General features: G+C 38.0%; 1 protein-coding gene across 15 annotated transcripts in view; it reads left to right on the forward strand.

Annotated features, from left to right (window-relative positions):
- NPAS3 (neuronal PAS domain protein 3) overlaps positions 1 to 25,299 on the forward strand; it is an 878,459-nt gene that overhangs the window by 417,303 nt on the left and 435,857 nt on the right. For 11 of the 15 annotated variants that reach the window (XM_015453693.4, XM_045397514.3, XM_015453697.4 and 8 more), the window contains one exon: positions 10,020 to 10,102. In XM_015453693.4, coding sequence (XP_015309179.2) covers positions 10,020 to 10,102 — 83 coding nt within the window. The remainder of the gene's footprint in view (positions 1 to 10,019; positions 10,103 to 25,299) is intronic. The other 4 variants (XM_045397513.3, XM_005561049.5, XM_045397521.3 and 1 more) reach the window with 1 other exon arrangement.

Consider the following 25,299-nt stretch of genomic DNA (forward strand, 5'->3'; position numbering starts at 1 on the left):
ATAGATTTGATAGCACACTGTAGGAAAGGCAGGAGCTGGTGACAACATACAGGGGAAAAAAATTTCTAATATTCCTGTTAAAATTGGGATAAAGATAGTTGTTGAGAAAAGTCATCTTTGGCCCAGCCTCTGCTTTTCACAACAAAGAGGAGAGAGCTGACATGTGCCGAGCGCCCCTGTGGGCTGGGCACTGTGCTCTAGAGTGTTCGCTCATTCACAAGTATTTATTGTGTGCCTTCTGCGTTCTGGGCCCAATTCTAAATGCTGGGTTTCGGCAAACCACAAAATGAGTCCTCTGGCTTGGAAAGGTAACATGCTAGTGGGAGAGACAACACTATGCAAATAAGCTGCAGGAGAGCAAATTAAATCAGGGCGGGGCATGTCACATGTTCTCACAACTGCTGTAAGAGGCATTAACCCTTTTGACAGAATGAGAAATTGAGGTCCGTGGAACCTAATTTGTCTAAGACCACCCAGCTAATTAGAGAAAAATGGAGGATTTAAAAATTGGTCTGCCTGACTCCAGAACCCCAATCCTTTCCTGTGTGCACAGTTGTCTCCCCATCATGTGACCCCTCCCATTGAGGTCCTTCTCCCAGCAGAGAGGACAAGCACATCCTGGAAATGTATCAGATATTCTACAGTAAGTGACTTGAATCACAGAAGTGCCCTTCAGAACACGCTGGCTGGTAACTCGGTTGCCCAGCACGGTGCCAAGCCAGATGCTGTGATACAGGTGTACATGTCAGGGTTTTCATCTAAGCAGTGGTGTTTAGGTGGAGGGGGAGAGAGAATTGTAAGGTTGAGGTTTTTGGACAGTGCCAAATGAACATTGGTTTACCAGTTGTAATTATGCGACTGTTACGTAGTATTGAGCCCCAAGAAGGCACTGTGGAGTGGGGTCCCAGTCCGTCAAGTTTCTAAGAATATGACAGTCCATCATTGTTGCAGCTTAAGAGAAAGCAAGTTGGCGTGGGCAGGATGATGCACCTGTAACATGCATGTGTAGCTATGTTAACATGCTTTTGCCCTTGCCTTCGTGTCTCATCAGTAGATCCCAGGGTCCTGGCCGTGATAGTGCACTGTTCATGTAATTTCACTCCATACTTCTGTTCTGGCAGTACCTTACTCTGAGGCCTTCCCTGACTCCACCTTTCCCTACCTCCATCCTGAGTTGAGAGATGTACTTTTATTGAATATTGTTCATTTGCTTATATGTCAGTGTCCCACTAGACTCTGATCATCTGGAGGGTTAGGAGGTGCCTTTTCATTTTTATATTCCCTGACACAGTGTCCAGCACAGATAGAGGCTCAACAAATAGTTCCCATGGATACTTTTAGCTTTCTTCTGCCAATGTATCTAGAAGTGGAAATAGGAGCCTGGCTTATATCCCTAGCACTTTGATCAATGGGGTTAATACCTTCCGTATTATAAGGCCTCACTACATTTTGGATGAATAAATGTAATTCCATAGCTTGAGACTGTTGAGCTTTGGAAATTGATCGGAGTGACTTTTCAATAGCAGGTGCTGTTATAAGCAGAGTCTTGTGTCCCTTGGGCCAATACCCCACTGCTTCACAGAACTCTTTATGTTGACTCTTCTTTTGGCAGGAAACAAGTTACTGAGCATGATGCCAAGCATTGATGCGGCCCAAAAGCTAAAGAGAGACAGTGAGAGAGAGAGAAAGAGAGAGAGAGAGAGAGGATGACTGAATATATGAATGGAGGAACAGGAGAGAGAAGAGGGAGAAGGCAAGAGACCTTGTGTTCTTTCTCCCACAGAAACACAAACTGTTTCCTGCAGAATCAACGTTAGCTCCCTGTTGTATCAGTGGCCTACGAAGGAGTAGAGGGTGAATGGAGCATTAGACTGGAAGTAATAAGGTTGTGCCTGACTTACCTCAGTATTTGTAGCAGATGTTACAAATGTCATAACACGAAGCTTTGGGATCTGACTGAAAACTAAAAAATCGAGATACCAGATGTGGACGTCTTCCTTTTACCAGCAAGTGCAACTGACACTGCACAATTTCAGTGGTAATCTCCACCCCCTTCCTACTGGGTGGAATCATGCCATAACTGTTTGCTTGCTGCTGAGGTCAGAGGAGGTAACAGCAGTAAAGCGGCACTCGTTGGAAAGGCTTTTAAGACAGTTTGCAAAATGAAAGTGTAATCATCCTTTCCTCCCTCGAGGGAGTGTACCAAATGTAACCCTCATTAAAAGTTTAACTGCTCAAAAAAAAAAAATTAAGTGTATTTGTAGGGAAGATAATTTCTACCAATGAAAAGTCAAGTATTAAACTTTGCGAAGTTAGTGCTGTATTCACATCCCAAATTTGATATGCTCTCTTTGTCCCTCCCTTTGAGAGCCGTTATCACAGAGCTCACGGTGTCCTTCTGTGACCCGTGGGCTTAATTCATGAGAGACACATGGTATCCCTGCCTGACATATGTACAGTAGGTGTTTTGTAGAGGAAAGTGTTCACTGGAAGAAGAAGAATTTAAACAACAACAGAAGCAGTTCAAAGCTAGAACCTGCAGATTGTACTCAGAAAGCAGGGCACCTTCTTACATCAGGAATGTGTTCGGACTTGGAGCCTGGACAGGGATCTGTGCTGCCCGCTCTGCATGGCCCACTGGCCTCCTCTTACACACAGGTCTGCCTCACCCAGTGGACTGGATCTTTGTCAGCTTCACATCCGGAGTCCCCACAAAGTGCCTGCCTCAGCCTGAGGCTCAGTACCTATTTGCCACCATAGCCCTGACACCAGAAGAAATTAGTTTCTGTCTTCTTGGTCTGTTCATGTTAGATTAAAAATCAAGACTCGCTAGCCCTCAAAGGTCCTCCTATTCTATATTCTTTATTCTGAAGTCACGTTATTAACTGTCTCACTCCCCAAACTTCCCCAAATTGGGTGGTGGGAGCAGCAGGGAGGTGGTGGATACACCCCAGCATACTCCATATCTCTGCTGGGAATCTAAAGATAGGAATTAGTTTTGGGGATGATCTAATTTTTTACCTTTTATTTGTTTTGTAAAGAAAAAGAGGAAATTCTCATTTCTTTCACTGTGTAAAGGGAATTAAATAGTTAACTTTAAGCTTTACATCCAAAATCAATCCCTGTGACATCAAGTGGTTGAACCCAATAAATACTTAGGAAAGCCTTGGATGTTTTTTAAATTGTTAAGGACTAAAGTACAAAAAAAAAAAAAAAAGTACTCTCTCTTTTATAGTCATTGTTCTTCTGGAATAATTAAGTAAAATTGGAATGGTTGTGTAATAACTACCATTTTTTTTAAATTAGAAAGAGCACGTTTGGAGTCTCAGGTACGTCGGGGATGTCCTCTTCTTTTAGGCCAGTCCACTCCTCAGGACCCCTTGCCTCTCTTGAGGATTTCCCTCATGTACCCCACTCCCCACGCTTCAGCCCAGGCTGTGGATCATGCCTGCATTTTCCTGAGGTTCTGTCCTCCGAGACGTTGACTGTCAGATGTTGACCTCATTCCCTCAAGTGCTGTCACTCCAAACAGCAGCTTAACCCACTGCCTTAAGGATCTCATTGTCAAGGGGAAGTGGGGTTCTCTCTTGAAGAATGTTAATCACCCCATATGTAGACCGTGTGAGGGACATACAGTAGTTCCTATAGTAACTACCAGATTGTTGGAGAAAGGCCGTTTACCCCTTTTCTAGCTACAGAAGGAGAAATATCTGCCTAGGAATTCTCATTTCCCTCAATGGAAAAGAAAGGTGGGTGGGCAAAGTGAACCTTTAAAATGGAAACTTTGTACTAAGAGGTCCCTGTAATTTTTGCTGACCAAATATACAAAAACATTTTCAAGACTTACTACAGTGATATTTGGTTGCTATTTCACATTTAGAGGACTATGCCATTTTAGTGTAGAAAATGATAAACGGTGGCTCAAGCCCGTAATCGTAGCACTTTGGGAGGCCGAGACGGGTGGATCACGAGGTCAGGAGATCGAGACCATCCTGGCTAACATGGTGAAACCCCGTCTCTACTAAAAAATACAAAAAACTCGCCGGGTGATGTGGCGGGCGCCTGTAGTCCCAGCTACTCGGGAGGCTGAGGCAGGAGAATGGCTGAACCCGGGAGGCGGAGCTTGCAGTGAGCTGAGATCCGGCCACTGCACTCCAGCCTGGGCGACAGAGTGAGACTCCGTCTCAAAAAAAAAAAAAAAAAAAAAAAATCTTATGAATACTATTTAATTCTCAAGAAGATGAGAAGTGCATAGTAAACACTCCCTTGACTAAACAGATCAATTAGACATTGTATGTTTTCCCCTTAGTTCTTGAATAGTTGAAGCAATATAAATATACTTCTTTAAGAAAAGCAGACATGGTTTTTTTTCCCCCAAAAGCAGTTCATTTATAAGTATTAAAACTTACACAGTCACATGGTCCCTAATTATTTTACCTAATGCAGTCAACCCATACTTAAATGGTGGAAGATATTTAAATATGTATTACATCAAAAAATTTTGGATCATCATAAGACTTCTTAAAGTTTCAATTGCATTGGATTAAGTATTCTTTTTTGTCTAAATTGGTGGTCTAACATGTTAGTAGGTCTAAGGAATTATGAAGATAGATTTTTTGTTTTTAAAAATCCCCTAAATAGGAATTTAAAAATAAACCCAAAGTGTACTACTCCTGAATACATGAGGGGTTTTTTTCTAGCATTTATTTATCAAATATGTGATTAATCATGTGCCCAATTAACAATGCGTGTCCCTGTTTCTCTTCTACAGTCATCATTTATCCTATATTTTAATAGTAGACACTAATCTTGATGAAAGTACACTGAAAAAGCAGTTATTCTTTGTTTTCATATATATATGAAAACAAATAACAGAGCATCATATATATATATAGATATTGCGTGAAATGATATTGCATGAAAACTTCACATACAATGCTTTCAACAACAGAATTTCAGTTGTCATATAGCTATATGGGTTTAGCTGGTACCCAGTGTTATTTCAGTTTCTTCTCCAAACCTGAAAATCTACCCGTGTCTAAGGCATGCACAAACACTGAGGAGTTTTGTATTGAAAGAATACAATTTGTGAACATGGACCTCAGAGAAGGCAGAGTGGTGAGAGCCAGTTTCGGAATAAAGACTTAGCTTATATTACATGCAAACTGAGAAATTTTAATTTTGATAGGGAAACAGATACACACATTCATACATACCTCCTGAACTTCTGGGGCTCCTGGGAAAACCCTCCCTGGCTTCTTTGGCCCTACAGTGAGGAAGGCTAATTGAGATTCTTCAAGGGAAATCCCTTTCCTTTTCTTTATTGCCATGGAAAGATGCATTAAGCATTCTATATTCCATTCTTTCTCAGCTCCTGACTTTGCTCAGCCAAAGCTCAGGGAGTCAATGTCCCGGGATTCCATTAAGCACGCCCTTTAGTGCTCCCTTCCCCCAGGCTCGGTGTGGGAACAGATCCTTGCCCCTTAGATGAAGGATTCGGAGGGTAGCTCTCAGGAGTAACTGGGCATGAAGCCTGCCTTTTTGCCAGGCGTTCCTGAGATACTACCTGCCGAACTTTAAGACTAACGCAGTAAGGTGGATGCCTTACTGCCCTCCACCTTATGGGGGAGGATAAGAAACATTATCTTGTTCTCCAAACAAGATACCTCTGAAACAATCTTTCCTATCCACCAGTGGCTGCCTTGGCCTAATAAAACAATCCATTGGAAACCCTGCCTCGCAGTGTCATACTGCTCTTCACTTCAGAATACCTTCGTCAAGGGATCCCTCCAATAGCAAGCCCCTCTGTGGCTCTCTGCCTGTGGTCCACCTTCCCATTGTGAACCCTGCTGGCGAGGAGCTGGGGTTATGAAGGGAAAGGGCAGGGCACAAGGCAAGTCGGGCTCGTGACTTTTCCCCTTTCATTATGTGTGTCCACCGAGCTGTCCTGCTTCTGTTTTGTAATGGGTTCTTCCATGGCAAGCTGACCTTTCGGCTGAATAGGTCAAACTCCCACTGAGCGCTAATCCTCAGCCCTCCTCACGTGAGTACCTCCCCTGAGGTGAGGAGCACCGGTTAGGAATATGACTGGGAGGGCCTGGTGTATTCCCCAAAGAAGGGTTGCCTTTTACTGCACTGAATTAATTCTCAAAGACCACCGTGTGAGGTTATGCTGAAGGATCCAGATTAGAACTTTTCTGCTGACATTGTGGAGGGGCAAAACTAATTTTTCAGATACGTGTTTTAGACTGTGGTTCTCCTGTGTATCTTCTCCTTTTTAATGAGAGAAAGGCCAAATGCACAGTCTTCGTGATTCATCAGATCATTTTGGATTTCTGAGACAATCAGAATTTTCCTAGTTGATTTTTTAAAAAATGAATAAACCCTTCTCCGTATATTTCTCTTCCATTTAAAGTCTCTTAAAACTCTAGGTGTTTTATTTTTAACCCTTGTAAAACATGAAATAGTGGAGTTGTGGTGTGTGTTGATAATTATATACCAGACCTAGTTTTGTTTTAAATGTCATTAAAAATGTTTTGGACTATTTATTAGGTTTTGTAACACTAGTTACCTTAAACTAGCTAGAAATTTTCAACATCAAGTAGGCATTTAGCACATGTTGAATTGAATTTTAAGTTGAATTCCTATGGCTTGGGCTTTCTGTTTTATACTAGTTTGTATACGCTGTTCAACTCCTGTAGCTCCTCTGTCTCACTCTCAGTGAGCTGGTAACAATCTTCACAGACAAATGGTTGCACATTCCATTTATTTAGCCCGTGTGTGTGTGTGTGTGTGTGTGTGTGTGGTGTGTGTATAGGTTAATTTTTTTAGTGTTCTTTAAATTTCAGAAAATAGTCTTTTAGTTGAACAAACACATAAGTGAAATATGTCAGTAGATCAGTTGAAACAGTGATCCATTCCGCAATAATAAGTGTAAGTATGTCTGGGCTACCAGATGGTTTTAGTCACTGTCAATTTCCAAAATACAGAAGTATGAGAGAGCTCCATAAACAATGTATTACTTTTTTGAGGATGACAGATCCCATTGAGGAAATGCTCCTTTAGGTTTTTTTAGATCATTAGTGATACTCTATAAACATAATGAGATTAACACGGAGAAACAAAGTACCTGTGTTTGCAGTATTCTTGAGTTATCAGATTATTGTCTCAGTTCTCAAAATGCCAAATGTGATAGGATAAGTGCAAGATAAAAAGTACATATTTAACATCTATTCAGTTAGCATTAATGCTCAAGTTAAAGCTGGGCTCCTACCAGGGGCATAATGGGCTCCTGTTTAACATATTTATGTTGGTTGTAAAATTAGGAACTGTCATTACAGCCCACATCACCTGCGTAAGTGCAAAACATATAAATCAAGAGAAGTTCCAGTGACATAAAAATGCCATTGAATAGAATAGCATGAAACTACTTGCAAGATACTTGTATATTATGCTAGCGTGTATGGGGGTGCACACTCAGATTTCTAGGGGGTTTGGAGAACAAAGAATAACTATACAGATAGAACTCATGGATGAAGACATTTCCTCAGAGCACAGCCTGAACCCTAGTGGAGAAACGGCAGGAAAAGAAAAGCCATCAATAGCCAGACTTGAATAAACCCCCACACAGCCCCACAGAAGACAACAGCCTCTATGCTTTCAGAAGGCATTTGAGCAGCTTTATGTTGTTACTGGAGCTTTCATCTTGGGCCTCCTAAGTAAGTGAACTTTTCTGTGATGTTTTAGGGTTCCTTATAATCTGGTGGCTGTTATTCCCTTGGCCCCCTCGTAATCCAGTTCTTTGTAGAATGATTTCTGTTATCTAAAATTAGGCCTTTTTTTTTTTTTTTTTTGGTGAGGTGCAGTGATTTATTTTGAACTTTGTAATTGGAGGCCCTGACGTGCCCCCCCGCAATTATGAGCTATTAATAAGGAGCTTTCTGAATCCTAATTACTGCCTCAAAAACAGAGTGGACACTTGAGAAGTTTTTCAACTCCCCCGCTTCTCCCTCCCAAAAGCCACCCACCCCCATAATCTAAAAAAAAAAAAAAAGGCTGCAGATTTTATTCATGTGGGATCATTCACACCAAGCTACCATAATGTGCAATTAACACTCTAGAAACTGAAAACAGTATTCAGCAAGACAGCTGCATTATCAAAAATGCCAAAGGAGTTTTGAAGGGAGTAATGTGCATGTTAGAATAGGAAATTAATCAGAAATGTGCACACCCACATACACACAGTAGTACTGTCTTAAGTATATCTGAATATTAAAATTGTAAAAACCCTATGTCTATATTTATAATAAAGATTAATCTCAGCATAGTAAACTGATTTTTCTGTTTTAAGATTTTTAGTTGTGTGTTTTGCTTCTGAAGCAAATGAGGAGGCTGGAGTAGAGATCTCTAAGATCCCTTCCAGCTGGAATATTCTTTTGATAATAATCACTCTTCAATTATATTTTATAAATTTTCCCATTGAAAAAAATGCGTCTGTTATTTTTCTCTTGTCAGTAATAATGATACTTAACACACACGCATTTTCACAGTGCCTTGCAGACATTGCAGACACAAACTCACATTTGCAGGGGTGAACTCCCTACTTTGCATAGCACAATAATCACAAGTGCATTTATATTATAATCCCTACTAAGCTATGGAGCCAACTGACCAACTTAGTAACTGAAATGCAACAGAATTATCCCAGCAGTATTTCACTGGAATTTTCTTGTCAACTAGTTGAAAGTGTTTCTGAAAGTAAGAAAGCAGGGATTTTGATTTTATTTTCAACTAGTAGTATCTGGGCTTGAGAGAGCAGAGGTTTGTAATAAAATTTTCAAGAAAAGCAGGAAGATATGGGGAATTTACTTGTTAGAAATATAGCAAGCATCTGAATCTTTTCTTTCATAAATCAGTGTAAAGAGAATGGATTTTTTATGATGTCCTCACTTCTGATTTCTGTATGTTACTTCCCCTTTTGTCTATAAATTTGTTCTGACCACAACGCATCCCTGGAGTCTCCCTGAATCTGCTGTGATTCTGGGGGCTGCTTGATCTGTGAATAGTTCATTGCTCAATTATACTCCATTAAATTAAAAAGAAAGAAAGAAAGAAAAAATAGGCAGAAGAACAGGTTTAAAACAAATTGGCACCCCACGTTAAAAAAAAAAAAAACATAAACAGATGACACTCAATTCTGAATCCCGCAGTTATTATGCATTAAACCCTCTTTTGTTAAGGATTATGAGGACTCCTTGTGTGGTAGGCATCTGCAGGCAAAGCGTGTGAAGCTTGCCTGGAAGAGGATTGAGTCTTAGTGAGAAAACAGGAGTGTTCGGGAACTCCAGATAAGAAACTGTCACTGTCCTGGTGAGGCACATGCTGGCCAAGGATCTACCTGGGCTTCTTGTCAGTCCTATAGGAATAGTTCCACATGAATATGCAGTAAATGTGAAATCCAGCCATCTCAGGATGCTTAACACTAGTGCAAATGATCATGAATGAGAATGTCTTATCCAATATGTTGTGCTGATTAAATTGTGATGAAGTTTTTGCATTAGAAAATATAAAAAGTTTCCTGTTTGTTTTTTTCTAGCCTAGAAGATGTAAGCAGTTTAGTTTTCTCTGGGGGTGGGGTTGGAGGGGAGATAAGGCAGTATGCAGATGCTTAAAAAAAATCAATACCTTAATTTTAAGAAAAACAGTGTACTAATTTATTTTAAAGGAACCTGAACATTGACATGTTTTTATTCCGGTATAGGGAAAACCATCCAAAAGGAAAATGTTTAAAGTCTGAATGTATTTTTTTTTTTTTGATGTTTCTAAAAGTCAATATTCTAGGTTGAAAATTCAACCTAGGCTATTTTATGCTTAGACAACTCAGAACTAAAATTAATACTGGGTGGTGGTTCAGATCTCATTGTTATACTAGTCAGTGATGCCATTCAAGAGAAACTAAGCTGAAGGTAGGAATCAGAGCTCCAACTTAATTGTTCTGTTTTCTTTCTTTTTCTTTTAAGTTATAGGTGCACAGCGAAGGAGAAGCCCCAGTGCACTAGCCATTGAAGTATTTGAAGCACATTTGGGAAGTCACATTTTGCAGGTACTTTTAAAACAAAAAGAAATTTGCTTATATTTTACTAAGAAAAAAAACCATATGTTTAGTCTTTTTTTAAAAAAGAAAATTTTTTAAAATGTCAGCTGTATATTTGACTGTTGTGATTTTATCTTGGAATTCCGAAATTCTTATGAGTTTATTTTTTTCTTTTTAGAAAGCCATCCTTTGAGAGAATGTTAATGAGAAAGGGAGGGCAAGTATTATTTGTGCTGAAATAATTTAGATGAATTGCACTATTTAGTTGATGCGCAATGTGTAGTAACTGGCTGTTCCCAGAATGGTTGTGTGCGTGCCGTATTTGTAAGTGGATCTATGTGTGCGTCTTTGGAGCTATATATCGTTTTTGGGAGAGCAAAGTTTCGTTGTGAAAGTACTGTGATTTTTTTTGTGTGTCGCCAAATTTCAGTTCTTTGCTTGAGTTTGTATTTGTGAGTGCTTCCAATCTTAATGTTTGCCTCCCCAAATTAGAAATTTTCTCAGGGTAAAATATAGTATATTTAAAAATACTAGTAAAAGGAGACAAATAATAATTGATTTTGCCAATGAACTTCATGATAAATAAATGTTAAAGGTCGCTAATATGAAACTGTAGTTACTTAGCCCTAGAGAAAATTCATTGCAAACTCATCATCTCACTTACTCAAAACTTTTTTTTTCACTAAGACTTTGCCATCGATTCAACACTTCTGCCTTCAACCATAGAAAACTGTGCCACATTGGTACTGCTCTCAGGATAAATGTTGCCATGGCCACTTTTTTTAATCTGTGAAAGATACGCCTTTTGACATAGAATTGGAGAAGCAGACAAGTTTGGGATATGTAGGCCGCTTACTGTATTTGGAAAAGGTAGCTATGTTTTTCTGAGATAAACTTTGGAGTAAAATAAAAATATACTCCAGATCGCTGTTCATTCAGAGTTTATAAATAGGGCCTTTATGGTGCTTTCATTTTCTAGGTTGTCAAAAGTAATATTCAATTTAGCATATTATCTTTCAACTATGTGCATTAGGAAACTATTATGTGATTCTGCGTTTTAAAAAAAAAAAGCTCATAGTCAATCCTGGTGGTTCTCCAAAGCAGTGCCTTTACTGGCAGTTTCAGAATCACCCAACACTTGTTCATAGGATGCATTCTTGGGCCTCGATCTACACCTACTAAATCAGAGTTTATAGGGTAAAGTCCAGGAATTGGTGGTTTTTAACAGTCTTCTGAGGTAATTTTGATGTTCCATCAGGTCTGAGATAGCACCTTGAGCATTTGCAAGTTTAAAGCCCTAAGAAGTCTTACTTTATATTTTTGTTTATTCTTATTTCTCATTTATCCATTAATATCTGTTAATATCTCATAGAACTTATGTTTCTTGAAATACACCTTGGGAGTTGCTATTCTATTGTGTACTCAAAATTTTGAATTACCTTTGTTGCAACCTAGGATTAGTTTCAAGGATACAGAAAGGATCATATTTCTTTCTAGGTCTTCAAATTTTTAGTTCCTTTTTTCTTACACATACTTTGTTCAGAATCTCTATTATAGGTTTTGTATGGGCCATGACATATAAATTAGTAGACTCTGATGTGATTCAGGACTATTCCTGTTTCTATTCTGAAGCAGTCAGAAATTGTTACCTAAGACTTAGTCAATGAAAAATTATTCAGAGACTAGTCCTAGATTATTATCTTCTAAATTCTTTCTGGAAATCATGACTCCACAGGACTATGAGTAAGGTGTCTCAGTAACTGCAAGAATTGAAGACTAACACAAACTTAGGAGTTTGAATCAAATGTAAACTCAGTATACATACATAATGTAAAATGGCTCTCCCAAATACTAAATCAACATTATACTTCATTGAGAGGATATAGGATCTAGAATGGGGCTGCAAGCTCATTCCCATTTTGGGTGGGCCACATTCAGACACCACACTGTGGTTGCATCAGCCATCACACCAACCTAGACAGCTGGATGCCATTTGGAGTAGAATAACCAGACTGGTGAGTAAACTAGAAATCATATTACGTGAAGCGTGGCAAAAGGCCTGAGAAAGTTTAGTTTGGAAAACATGACTTAAAAGGGGCATCAATGCCCTCTCTATTTATTTGAAGACTCATTTCCAAAAAAAAAAAAAAAAGGGGGGGGGTTAGATATTTTCTGTGTGGCTTCAGAGTATGAGAAAAAAGATAAATGGATGAAAATTTAGAATGTTTAAATTATATCCGTACAAGAAAACTCCTAAATAGGGCTGGTCACACTTGGAATATGTTTGAAGCTGTAGACTTTAAGTAGGAATATAGATGACTTGGTAAAGATGCTTTCAAGAAAGGCATCTAAGCATGATTGCACTATGTCATCTTACAATTGCCATAAGAACTAGAACTTTTGGTATAATTTGATTTTAGTACTAATGGTTATGGAGTGGAAGAACTACTACATAGTATTCTAAATTAACTGCTAGAATTATAGGCGAGAAGGGATTGGGAACTAGTAGTAACAAGAAGAGCCTCCCCTAAGCTATCATATTAGTTGTTTTGCCTAACTAGCAGGGAAACTTTTGAGCCCATAAGCCCATGTCTGCACCATGTTCAACAATATCGTAATGTTCAGTAAGGATGAGATGGCTTCTACATTTTGTTTCAGAAGGGTCCATGGTAGAATCTGGCTGATCCATAAAGACTGGAATGAATTCTCTCTTCCCTTTCCTCCTTCTTACTCTTCCTTCACTTGCAAATAGTTGATAAAAACCTGTGGTTAACAAAGTATAGGCATGATCTCCAACCTGACAGTTTATAGTCATTTAACACTCCCCTTCATCCCCCACAAGTTTCAAATACTTTGTAAGAATACAGAAGTCACTGTATATGGCTGCTGTCTTTAAATAGCTTACAGCCATTCAGGGAAAGAGGAGCCAGGAGGTTGCATAAAGTGAGAAACATCATACAGGTCAAGTACTTTGGGGCCACAAAAGAACAAGGCTCTGAACAAGGCCATAAAGCACCAAAGAGGACTTTTCAAAGTTGTTGATGGACGAATAGGAGTTTATTAGGCAAAGAAAATGGAAGAATATTCCAACCAAAGGGTACCTCAAACACAAAAGCATATAAACAAGTAATGATAAATCTTACTTGGGGACTGTTTAGATGTTTGATATGATGGCTGCTTCCCATATGCAGTGGGACATATAAGAGATGAAGGAAGAGAGATTATAGGAGCCATATTACCAGGAGGTGTGGACTTGATTCTCCATGAGGAGCCCATGGAGAGGGCTTTTATGCTGGAGTGACAGGAGAACAGTTTGGTTTATTTCTGGAGTTATTATCAAAATACAACATCTAGGAAGTCTGAGTTGTAAGACACTGATATAAAAAGACCGTTTAGGAAATTGTTACCAGAGTTCAAGAAAATGAAGATCTTTTGTAAGATAGTACTGTGTGAATGAAGAGGCAGCTATGGAATTGAGATAGAATCATTAGCACGTGGTCAATAATTAGAGGTGAAAGGCTAGAGAATGACAGGATTTAATTATCACCACAAGTTTTCTGGCTTGGCTACTAGCTGTCTGATTCTACTACCTGAGAGAAATCTAGAGGGATGGTCTCTTAAATAGCCAAGTTGATATGAGGTAGGCACTTGGAAACCTAGGTCCTATTTCTGCAGAGTAATTCCCAGGCTAGATCTAGAATTACTGATCACTGGTGTATGGATGAATGATAGTTCACATTAAGAATGGGTTACAGACCTATGGAAATCATGTGGAGCAAAGAGAAGGTTAAGGAGAGCCCACCCTGGGGTATGTCATCATTTAAGAGGCCAGTAGACATGAGAAAGGAATGGACAGAAAGAAAAAGCAAGCCACAGGATTTGATTTTGTTAAAGGAAGGAATATTAATAATGTCAAGGTAGCTGAGGATAAATCCTTTAGTAGGGCAAATCCTGAAGAGATGTCATAGGTTTTGTGGATTGAAACAGTTGCCGTGTGAGTAAGTGTAGAAGACAGACCTAAAGAACGATAAGAGGTAAAGGAGAAGAATCTGAGTGTTCATGGTAAAGGAAGGGTACAAAATAAGAAGTTATCATCAAGAGAAATTTGTGTTTTTCATGCAGTGAGAGTATGTTTATATGTCTGAGATTTATGGGATCAAGCATTTTGTGCATATTGGAAAAGAGGTGAAAAACTAACTCTTGGGCAATTATATGCTCTTTAGCAATCTCCTTTAAAAATCAATATCTCGTGGTCATGGCTGTGCTGAGAAAGGATTGGTTTTCATTATTATTAATGGCTAAATGCTATTCTATACTATGGATGTATCATAATTTATGTAACCATTTTCCTGCTATTATTTTGATTACATCTAAAAATTTTCATATCTAATGCAGATACCAATGTGCGTGTATGTGTATAAATGCAAAGAGAAGATAAAATATTGAAAAACATATTTTCTAAAAAGAAAAACCTAGTCTGGATGGATTTCAGCTTAAATATAATGAATTTTTACTGTGTACTAAGTTTCAGGTACTGTGCTAAGTACTCTTCTTATATCATCATTGAGTACTCATGATATAGACCTATGAAATAGGTGCTATGATTATGTGAATCTTAAAATTGAGTAAACTAAGATTCTAAATCTTAAGTAACTAAAGCTCACATGTCTGTTTAGGTAACAGAGTTGAATTTGAACCCAGGATGGCAACACTAGGGTTATAACACTTTGCAAAAAGTGATAAGAGCATTTTAAAAGACAATGGTAATAAGAGGAAACAATTAAGACACTTACAGTTGGAGTAAACAGGCTTCAGTAACTAATTGAATTTGGAAACTAAAGTAGATGTCAGTTCCAAATACCAGTGTGGAGTTCAGAAAATGCCTGTGACTTCACTACCAAAGCTTTCAGGTACCAAAGCTTTCCTGCTGCCTGTGCCCTAGTGATGTTTCATTGAAGTGCATACTACGTGCCTCTTGGTGTGGAGGATGTGAGAGTAAGGGGTAAGATAGACGCCTTAATTTTTGGTGTGCCCATTATCTGAATGTATATGTAATGTGTCTCTACTGTGCATATCTAATTAGCCATATATTCTCGTAGGGAAAAGAAAGTTTGGTGGGATCCCTTAAAATTTGACTACTTTTCCACTGACAGGGAGAAAAAAATAAACGTAATGGTGATTTTATCAATGTAAAATCATGTATTACAAAGCCAATTTTCAATACCAGTGTATGTAGGTAGGGCCAAGGCCCCAGCTGTGTATTGTGAAACTCTGGGGCCTCCATTCACAAAGCAGTCTCACCGCTGACTGTGACCAATATTATAGTCTCAGTAAACCTATAGCTATTTCAGGCATGAATCGTAGGACAGCAGCATCTTCTCCAGGAGGGCTGAGGGTTCAAGGGATGTCAGCCTTGCAGTGGCAGGGCTGTGAATCCCAACCCTAGTGGGCCCGAATCAACGCATTCTAGTTCACTAAATTCTTCTCCGATTTTTATAAATTAGATAAAGAATGGGAAGTCAAGGGGTAAAGGTTGGGATTTGTGCATTTCGTAGCAGGCTCAGTGAAAATCCAAGAAACTTGAGGAGATCATTATGTGGTATCTTTCCTGGAAAGTATTCGTGATTAAGTACAAATATGGTTCCTGCTTTCAGCGTTCTCTTAGGGCATTATATTGTTCCCGCTTCACGACTTCTTTAATATGAAAAAATATGCTTGGTATTTATTGTTACTTTTCCAATATAAGGACCAGATAGGATATTTGTATTTTACCTTATTGAAGTTAACAAAACACAAAATGGTAGCAAATACTATCTTCATAAGTCATAAAATTAACTACTGGAATGACTTTCCCTTAGGTGCCAGATTTATGAATGGAATGTTTTAATGCTTTAATAATTTTTTACCCTCAGCAGAAAGGTTTAAGTTTCTTTCATTTTGTAAATAATGCTTACATAATTGTTATATAAAGTTGCAATATTGTTTTTGCAAACTCCATAATAATCTGCTTTACTCACCTCACAGGTGTTAAACAAGTTAAACCTAGTACATGGAAATTTTTAAGGTTTATGTTTGTATTCATTGTCGGCATATTATATTGAACTATGTGTGTGTGTGTGTGTGATACTATGTAAAATACATGTCATTACTAAGAACTATCATGTACTAATAATTGAAGGATAGTCTTTATTCATAACTCATTTTGGATCATTAAAGTAAGTTTTGTGAGTTGGATAAGTATAATAAGTACCAACATGTTTGTACATAACTAATAGAGAAACGCATTTATTATTTAAACTAAGTATTGAGAGAATAAAAAGAATGTTCTGTAAGAAATGCCCTAAATTAAAGTAATGGTAGAAATAGAGTATCCATGTTTCAATTTTGTGCTTGGCCATATTAGGTAAGCCCTCTTGTGTCTATGTCATTGACCCCACATTATTTCTGGCCATAAAGGAATTTTTATATTGCTTTTAGAACATTCAAACCCCAATCTGAAAGAGAATTCCATGAGCATACTCTCAGAGGGGACCGAGTAAGAGCCTCCAAGAACATTCTAAGATTATGACCCCTGAGGTTCTGTGACTGGGAGTAGATCAGAAAAGGCTGGGTAGGATGGTTGCATGATTGCCTGGTCGTCCTCAGCGTAAGTGAGGGAATGATTGTTTTTGCAAGGATCATTTATAGTAAAATAACCCTTGTGTCCAGGACACAAATGTGGCCTGTGGTAATAACCTTAGCAGAACAGTTTCGTTAAGGTATATATTTTCTAAAAATGATGGAGAAGAAGGGATCCCATACATAGTGATTTTCTATTTGTTAGTCAAAGTAATCGAAGATTTGTGTGGATGAGACGGATAATGTTATCAGCCTCAGTGAGCTGCCAGATTTCGTACATGTGGTTTTTCATTTCCTCAACACCTTTAACTGTGGAATACAGGGTAGAATTATGCCTCAAATAAAAGAAGAACCTGTGTTTTACAGAGGCTGTTAAGGATCAGCTTTAGAAGAAAATCAGGTCAAGATTTACTTTTAAATTTCTGCATTTCTTCTGTTAATCACACTTTGAAGATTGGTAAAGGGCATATCCTAGAATCATGATTAGTTGGTCCAGATAGTCTTTTGGTCCTGCACAGTTGTTGTTAGACAAATGAGAACATATAGATTCTCTAATTACCAGAAGTTTAAAAAAAGAAAATCAGGTGGATGTAATAAAGAAAACAAAACAAATAGTATCTTATTTATATATTTGTTACTGTTTTAGTATTTCTAGCTACAGTGTCTGTGGTCTCTGAGACCCAGCCAACTGTAGAAGACTGAGTAGAAGATTCTCCTGGGGAAAATATACTGGATTTATAGGCAAAAGGAGCTCTTTATAACAATGTTGGGGTGTGTGGGGGGTAGAGAATGCCAAATCTGCTGATAGACACCTTCTTTAATCTCATATGCCAGAAGAAAATGAAAGATTGACTGGTACAGTTCAAACATCTGGGCAAAGGAAAGTGAAAATACCTAAAACAGCTCAAGAGCTAACACAGAGATACAAATTATCATTTATTAAGATGCTGCCTAGCCAAGTCAACATGCCTTTTACATTTGACGGTAGTGTTTTCAAAAGACTTCCGTGAAAGAGTGATACCTTTAAGTCTATTTTCTACTTTATTGATGAGTTAAAATTTCACCGTTATTTTATTGAAATGTGTAAATATACATAAAATGGTCATGTCTAGGAAGTTAAATCTTCTTATTCCTGATGGCTGTTTTTGCTAAAGTGGTATCCTGCTGGACATCAGTGCTAAAGTAAAATAAGATGATTTCAAATAATAGGAGCATTTTGAATTAATTCCTTTAGCTGTGATAGAGGAAGGGGAGAAAGTTGAGTGACCCTGTAGTGTCTCTATGATCCAGAATGGTAAGAAAATGTAAAACTAAATATAGAAAAAGAGAAAGTTAGTGAATATATTTGCATATGCAAATTAGCTTAATTGATACTGCTTGCCTCTACAGGGATTTTTCATTACAAACTGGAGTGCTACATTGTTCAGCTCATATTGAGTAATTTAGTAACTAATGAGACCAGTTTGCACTAATTTGCATATGATAAATGAGCTTAATTGCAGTAAATAACTTGGAGGCATAATTACTTAATTTTCCTGTGTTGCACGGCTTTTAAGTTCACGTATGAACAACTCAAGATAATTTTGCATATTTAAATTAGTTGCTTTTAAATTTTCTTGAACAAAAAAGAGGAACACACCTTATCAATTGAGCTATAAAACAATCAAAAGTAGGGATTGCAGTATTTTTATTTAAAAAGAAAGAATGAAAAAGAAAACTAGAAATTTTACGTCTGTTGTTCACCTCTCCTATGCCCTCACCTCAAATAAGATATCAGCATTGGCATTTAAGAAAATGTTTTTAAAGTTGAACATTAATTCACAACTTCTATTTGTACGTTGCCTAGGTTTAAACTAAAACATGTATATGAATGAATCATAAGTTTGGGAATAGGGTTTATAAAAGAGATGTGACATGTCCATTATCTAATTTAGCAAACTAACATCAGAGTAGTCAATTGGGTCTACTGGCAATGTGCATTTCATCTAAGTTGCTGAGCTATGATGACATAAGCATCACTCTGACCCTGACATTTATTTTCTATCTAGATTAATGTTTCATAGTTATAGAATTGGTTTCGCTGGAGAATCTTATTGTGGTTTGCCAAGGATTATCTCATTGGTCCTCAAATTATCTCAAGAATGCATGTTTTACCAAAATCTCCATTCTCAAAACAGACATACTGGATCACACAGAGGTTGACTGTCAACCATTTTTCCCCTATATTGTACTGCCTTTGGATGTTAATCCTAAGGGGAAAAAGTATAATTTCTTGTTCAAAATTAACTTATTAGGCCATATAAAAATCATATTCATGATTTTGAGGAAATATTATATAGTTGTGAAAAAAGTTTAAAACCTGTTATTTAAACAATTATTACTGCTTTAACTCATTATATATAAACACTGATGGGCACATTAGGGCTATTTCTTTGTCACAATCTGAAAAAATAGCTCATCAAACTTTTCTCTGAAAAGCTCAAATTCTACTAAATTCAGTAGATGCTTTTTTTTCCCAGAGGTGAGCCAGAACAAGTACTAATACCAGTATATTCAAAGTGTAGAATTTGAGTCCTTCATTTAATAGGTTGTCAGGAAATACCTGGTAAATAAAAGAATGAACAAAGAAATCCTACCTGGCAAGGTCACAGTTAACCTCAGAGCCAGGGCCTTGTCTCAGCTCTGTGTTAGCTCAGTTTGTATCCACATTTCCAGACATGGGAGATATGACAGATTCATTACTGCATGGATTTGGGCATCCAGCCAACTCGAGTTTATATCCCCACTTGCTCATTTATTAACTGTGTGCACTTACAATGGTCTCTTGGCCTCTCTAAGCCTTAGTTTTTTCATCTTTAAAATGGAGAAAATAGTAGTGAAAGTTTTCCTGGCTGGCATATTGTGAGGATTGAACAATATAGTGTACTTGAAAGTGCTTGATACAGAACTTGACATGTAGAACACATCTGAGAAACATCTGCTAGTATTTCTGTTTGTGTGTTGGGTAGTCCAGAATAATATGCAGGTTTTTAAGAAAAATGCTGATGCTTATCAGGAGCCCTATTACTGCAGGAATATAAGAACATTATCAATAAAATTCTCTCAGGTTCAAAACAGGATAAATATTCTTTATTGAAAACGACATAAGTTGCTTACATTGATGTATCTATTTGATAGTTCGGGTTTAGTTCAGAGTAAAAAATTTAAAATTTGGTGATAACAATGTATTTTTACCTTGAGAATGAAAATCCTCTTAAAAACCAAAGAAGTTGTCATAATACTCTCATTGGCAACTTAGAAGAAACTGAAAAAGAAAGAGTTTATAAAGGGACTCCAGAATCAAAGTCTCCTTTGGACTAAAGTGTGACATGCCATTACTCTCCTTATCGTACTACATGACCTCCTCAACTTGCTTGGAAAAAAAAAAAAAAACGAGAATAAACACCCAATCAGAAATCCAGAAGAGCTAGAAGGTAGAACCAGCCATTGACCATTGCTCTAAATTATGCTGGTGAAATGGTTTAATGCACATATGCTTCTCCTTGTGCGTGTTGCACAAAATCCATCATCTGCCAGGCTAAAAAGTGCACCCTTCCATGTCAGGGTCAGAAGGGAGAACTTCTCAGAAGGATGTCCATAATGATGTCTCTATATGGCAGATACATATCCCTGGGGTTTTTTATTTACCTTGCTAACTTTGATTTGCAGAATAAACATATGTCATCGTTCACTGAGAAAGAGTGAGAGAAGTGTGAGGGGACGGAAGCAGTTTGAGGTAACATTTTGGAGGAAAGCCATGGTATTTGGCCACTTGACTGAAACTAGAGCAATAGTAAATGGGGACTTTCTAGTTACAAAATGAATTACCTCAAGTGGCCAGGATCTAGAAAAGTAAAACAGCAATCTGAAAGTACTAAGCTTCAGTTCAGTAAATATTTACTCCGTGCCTAATTTGCATCAGGGACTGCAGAAAATACTGAGATACAGATAATGAGTCATGGTTTTGCCTCTCAGCATTCCCACTATGAGTAGAGAGGAACAATAAGAAAACAGACCGATCCGGCCACTGTACTCCAGCCTGGGCGACAGAGCGAGACTCCGTCTCAAAAAAAAAAAAAAGAAAAAGAAAACAGACCAACATAGTTCAATGTAACATAGACTAGTGGCTTTTGGATCACTTATTCCTGGATTTGAATCTCTGCACTTGGGCAATTTATTTGAACTATCTAAGCCTCAGTTTTCTCAACCCCAAATGGAGATGGTAGCAAGTCTTACCTCAAACAAGGTTAGATGAGATACTATGCATAGATGCCTAGTTTAGATGAGAGACTATACACAGTATTAGCTGAGATATGACACAGACAGCTCAGTGAGCACTCAAGAAAAGTTGGCTGTCACAGAGGCTGAACCCTAGAAGCAACAGGAGGGAATCAGATCACCCAGCCTGGAGCACATCACTTCCTATGATCACACACACACAGTTCATCGCCTTCACTAATCACACCCACACACATATTCCCCTTTTAAGTTTGGTGTTCCCTGAGGTCAGGACTTCAAGACCAGCCTGACCAATGTGGCGAAACCCTATCTCTACTAAAAATACAAAAATTAGCTGGATGTGGTGACACGTGCCTGTAATCGCAGCCACTCAGGAGGCTGAGGTAGAATTGCTTGAACCTGGGAGGCAGAGACTGCAGTGAGCCGAGAGCATGCCACTGCACTCCAGTCTGGGAGACAGAGAAGGACTCCACCTCAAAAAAGTAAAATAAAATAATAAATTTTATGTTTATGTGGAAGTCCCTGTGGGAATAGTTGGAGAGTCTTCACAATGACTCAAGCATTCTCTTAGCATAGTCACAAATGGGGGAGGGACAAAACCCAACAATTTCATTATGATCAGGCAGAATTTGTTTGGGGCAGGCTGACATAAGGATTGTTTGCAAGGTATGGGAACACATCTGTAATTCTTTCTCAGGCACTAAGAATGGCCAAATTATTAGGAGATTAATGTGGAACAGAAAGACAATTATACTACATGTTGAGCATCTCTAGTCTGAAAATTCAAAATCCGAAATGCTTCAAAGGTGAAACTTTTTGAGCGCTGACATGACCACAAGTGGAAAATTCCACACTTGACCTCATGTAATGGGACACAGTCAAAATAATGTCAAAACTTTTTGTGTATGCAATTATTAAAAACTGTATAAAATTATCCTGAGGCTGTAAGGATAAGGTATATGTGAAACATAAATGAATTTTGTGTTTAGACTTGGGTCTCATCTCCAAAAGGTATAAGTATGTATATGCAAATACTCCTCTCACTTCTGGTCCCAAGCTTTTTTTTTTTCTTTGAGTTGCTGTTTTACCAAGCTTTTAGGATAAGGGATATTCAACCTGTATCAATTTTCAAAGTTGACAATCATAAGGTTATGTGTCAAATATGAATAGTAATAACTTTCTTATTGTGTAGATATTTATACCTCTCTGGTAATGTGTGTAAATATCTGCAAATCTTTGCCAGATGACTGTGTTCTTTTTGGCTTTAGAGGAGCCCTTGGTGGTAGCAGACATCATATTTTTGTTACCAGCATCAGCTAGGAATGACATGGAATAGGGTGACACCAGCTGACTACCATTTATCTTGGACCCAAAACTCAGTCAGTATGGCCAGGGCTCCTTTCCCATCTCAGTCTCTAGAACTTTGCAAGCCTTCTAGACTCATTTTGGGCTTGAGGAAAGATTGTGAATGGGTGGCTGAGTGATGATATGCATTGTTTTTCAAACTAAGTTGATGCTCACCAATGAGCTGAGCATCCTGGACCAGTATTAGTCTGTGGAATACGCTTGAGGAAAGTGGCTTAGAAGAATCAAATCAAAATTATTTTAAGATATTAAGATCTCTAAATACAGTAAGAGCCAAATTGAACACATAATTCAACAATTATACTATAATGTCACATCTGTATTCTACTTCACTAGCTTTTTAAAGACAGATTATTACAGAAGAATCTTAAGTAGTTATCCCTCGTGTGTGTGTGTGTGTGTGTGTGTGTGTGTGTGTCTGGGTGTGTGTAGTCAAATACCTCTTTAAACTGCACAAAGTGGGGGAAAAAAGAAAATGCTGAAAATAAAAAAATACAGATAAGCAAAGAGAAGAAAGTAAAAATTAGGTATCTGACTTTTTGTAAATCAACCAAAATAAAATTCTGACTCTTATCTCTTGAAAACAGTTGTGGAAGGAACCGCTGATTTTAAGAGGTACCTTCCAGTGTACTTCATGGCTGATAGTTGTTTATGAATGGTTTTCTTCTTCTGAGCCTGACCTGCGTAATACTGTACTCGTTAAAGAACACAGAAAACCAAGACCTGTGGGCACCAAGCAGTAAGAAAGGCACTGTAGGGATCCTGCTTGGGGGAGGAGGGGTGCAGGGTACAGGACTCGCTACTCGGTTCCATCCTCTCTGAACTGTAGGCATGCACCTGTGGGCAGACTGAGGAGCTGGGTCAGATGCCCTGGGCACCTAGTCTCCAGCTGTTTTTTAATAGTGTTGACTAGCTCCTTGTGAATATCACTTCTCAGATATTTGCCAGTTTAGGATCTGATGATTTATGATTGCAAGGCAAGTAATCCATGGGGACAGTGTTATTTTGTGACAGTGCAATAGAACCCTGTCTAAGAAAAGAAAATGTCATGCCATTTTGCTTTATGTTTATTGTGTATTTGGGAAAAATATTTGGGAGAATTAGTGAAATTATTATAAAATTTGCTGTTCTGGATAAATAAAATGTGTAACTAATGGTTGGATTGCCCTCACAGAGGAGCCTAGTTGAATTCCCATGAGGCTAGATAACTGCTGCAGGAATTGTCAGGTCGTGCAGCTCTTTCCCTCATTTCTAAAGATATAAAAAATGCAGGTGACCCTTTAGGCCACCAGAAAAATGCCCTCTGAAGTAATCCACTATTTTACTTCATTTTAGGTTGATACAATGTTTTAGTAAATTTCATCTGGTATAGAGATTAGACCAAGGGTAGAATTGACCTAAAGAAACAGAAAATTCTTTTTTTTTTTTTTTTTGTAAGTGGGAAGTCTGCAAGTTCTACATAAATACAAAGGCAAATGATAATATCAATGACTATTTTAATTGCATCTTTAATCCATAAGGATAGTTCAATGACATTTTAAATTATACTTTTAGAATTGTAGTCACATAGGAGATAAAACTCAGTAACTATTTAATAATGCATAGTAAGATCAACTGTATCCTCTCTTGAGATCACATTTAGGTGGACTGAATGTAAAAGCCCAATCCCGAATTTAGACAGCATTTAATCTTCTGGAAGATATTGTTATGTCTTTCTAAATATAAAGTACCCAGGCCTGGTACTTTCAGTTGGTACCTATTATCTCTGCTCAATGATTAGTTTCACTGGATTCACAGCTAAGCTGTATTATTTTTTTAACTAGGAATTGGATTGCTGTAGATCAAACTATTTTCAATACTGGAAGGTTACTAATCAGTTTGGGGAATTTATATGACTGATTGGTAACTAATTGCTATCATTTAACCTGGCTTTACCTGCAGACTACGATATAGTTAGGTTGTTTTTGGTGGGGGAAAAGGGATTTGCTTAAGGTCCCACGGCTATTAGTAACTAGCTAGCACAGCTGGGATTCGAACCCTGAGGTGGAAGTGAGAGAGTGACAGAAAGAAATTATAAGGGAAATATTAGGTATTACATTATTTTACAATGGAAGTTTTTCAAGTGAAGTACTTTAAGCTGTGGTTTGAATGGAAACAAGAGGACATGCACTTTTGTTTAATAAAGAAATATTTGCCCTGAGCAGAAGACAACATTTTGAAGCTTGTCATTTCATTCCTGGGAAAGTATTTGAGGAAAATGACATGGCTCAGCCCTGTTTGCTGACCATTTTGTTGTCTCCTGCTGAGACTTGCCATTTCCATAGCCAGTGGGCTGTATTGAATCAGACAGAAGCAATAGGTCATTAACAGACATGGAGACTTGGGGCAGCCTGCAGAGACTGAAAGAGGGGAAAATCATTTGGGGCCACATCAACAAAACTGCATTTAATAGAATCTCATGCAGCTGTGTTTGGGAGGGGGGCAGTTAGCCTGATTTTCAGAGAAACTTAAGAAGCTTTAGAAAGCACAAAGTCATTTTCCCCCCAAAGAGTGTCATGCCTAACATGAAAACAGAGGTGGGGGAGGGTACTCATTTCTACACACTGCATTTTCTCCTGTTGAAAAATAACTGCTTACAGTTCATTTCGTTGAAAAAAAAAATCCAGGTTTTATTTTCTTACTGACACCTCCCGTTAACCTTGACACCTTTAACTCACAACATTAATCCAAAGAGAGATGATATTATTTCAATCAATACCCAAATTATTAGGTGGTGTTTCCACGATCTTTGGAGATCCTCCTGGATTATTGCAATTGATAGGTAGGGCTGGGGGGACAAGTTTTTTCCACTGAGACAGCTACACATTATTTTGGCATTTATGAGGTTATTCATTTTAGAAAGTACATATAACCAGCCTCCTCTGAAATGCAGACCAGTTTAGCTA

Source organism: Macaca fascicularis, chromosome 7 (genome assembly GCF_037993035.2).
Source record: "Macaca fascicularis isolate 582-1 chromosome 7, T2T-MFA8v1.1".
Taxonomy (NCBI): domain Eukaryota; kingdom Metazoa; phylum Chordata; class Mammalia; order Primates; family Cercopithecidae; genus Macaca; species Macaca fascicularis.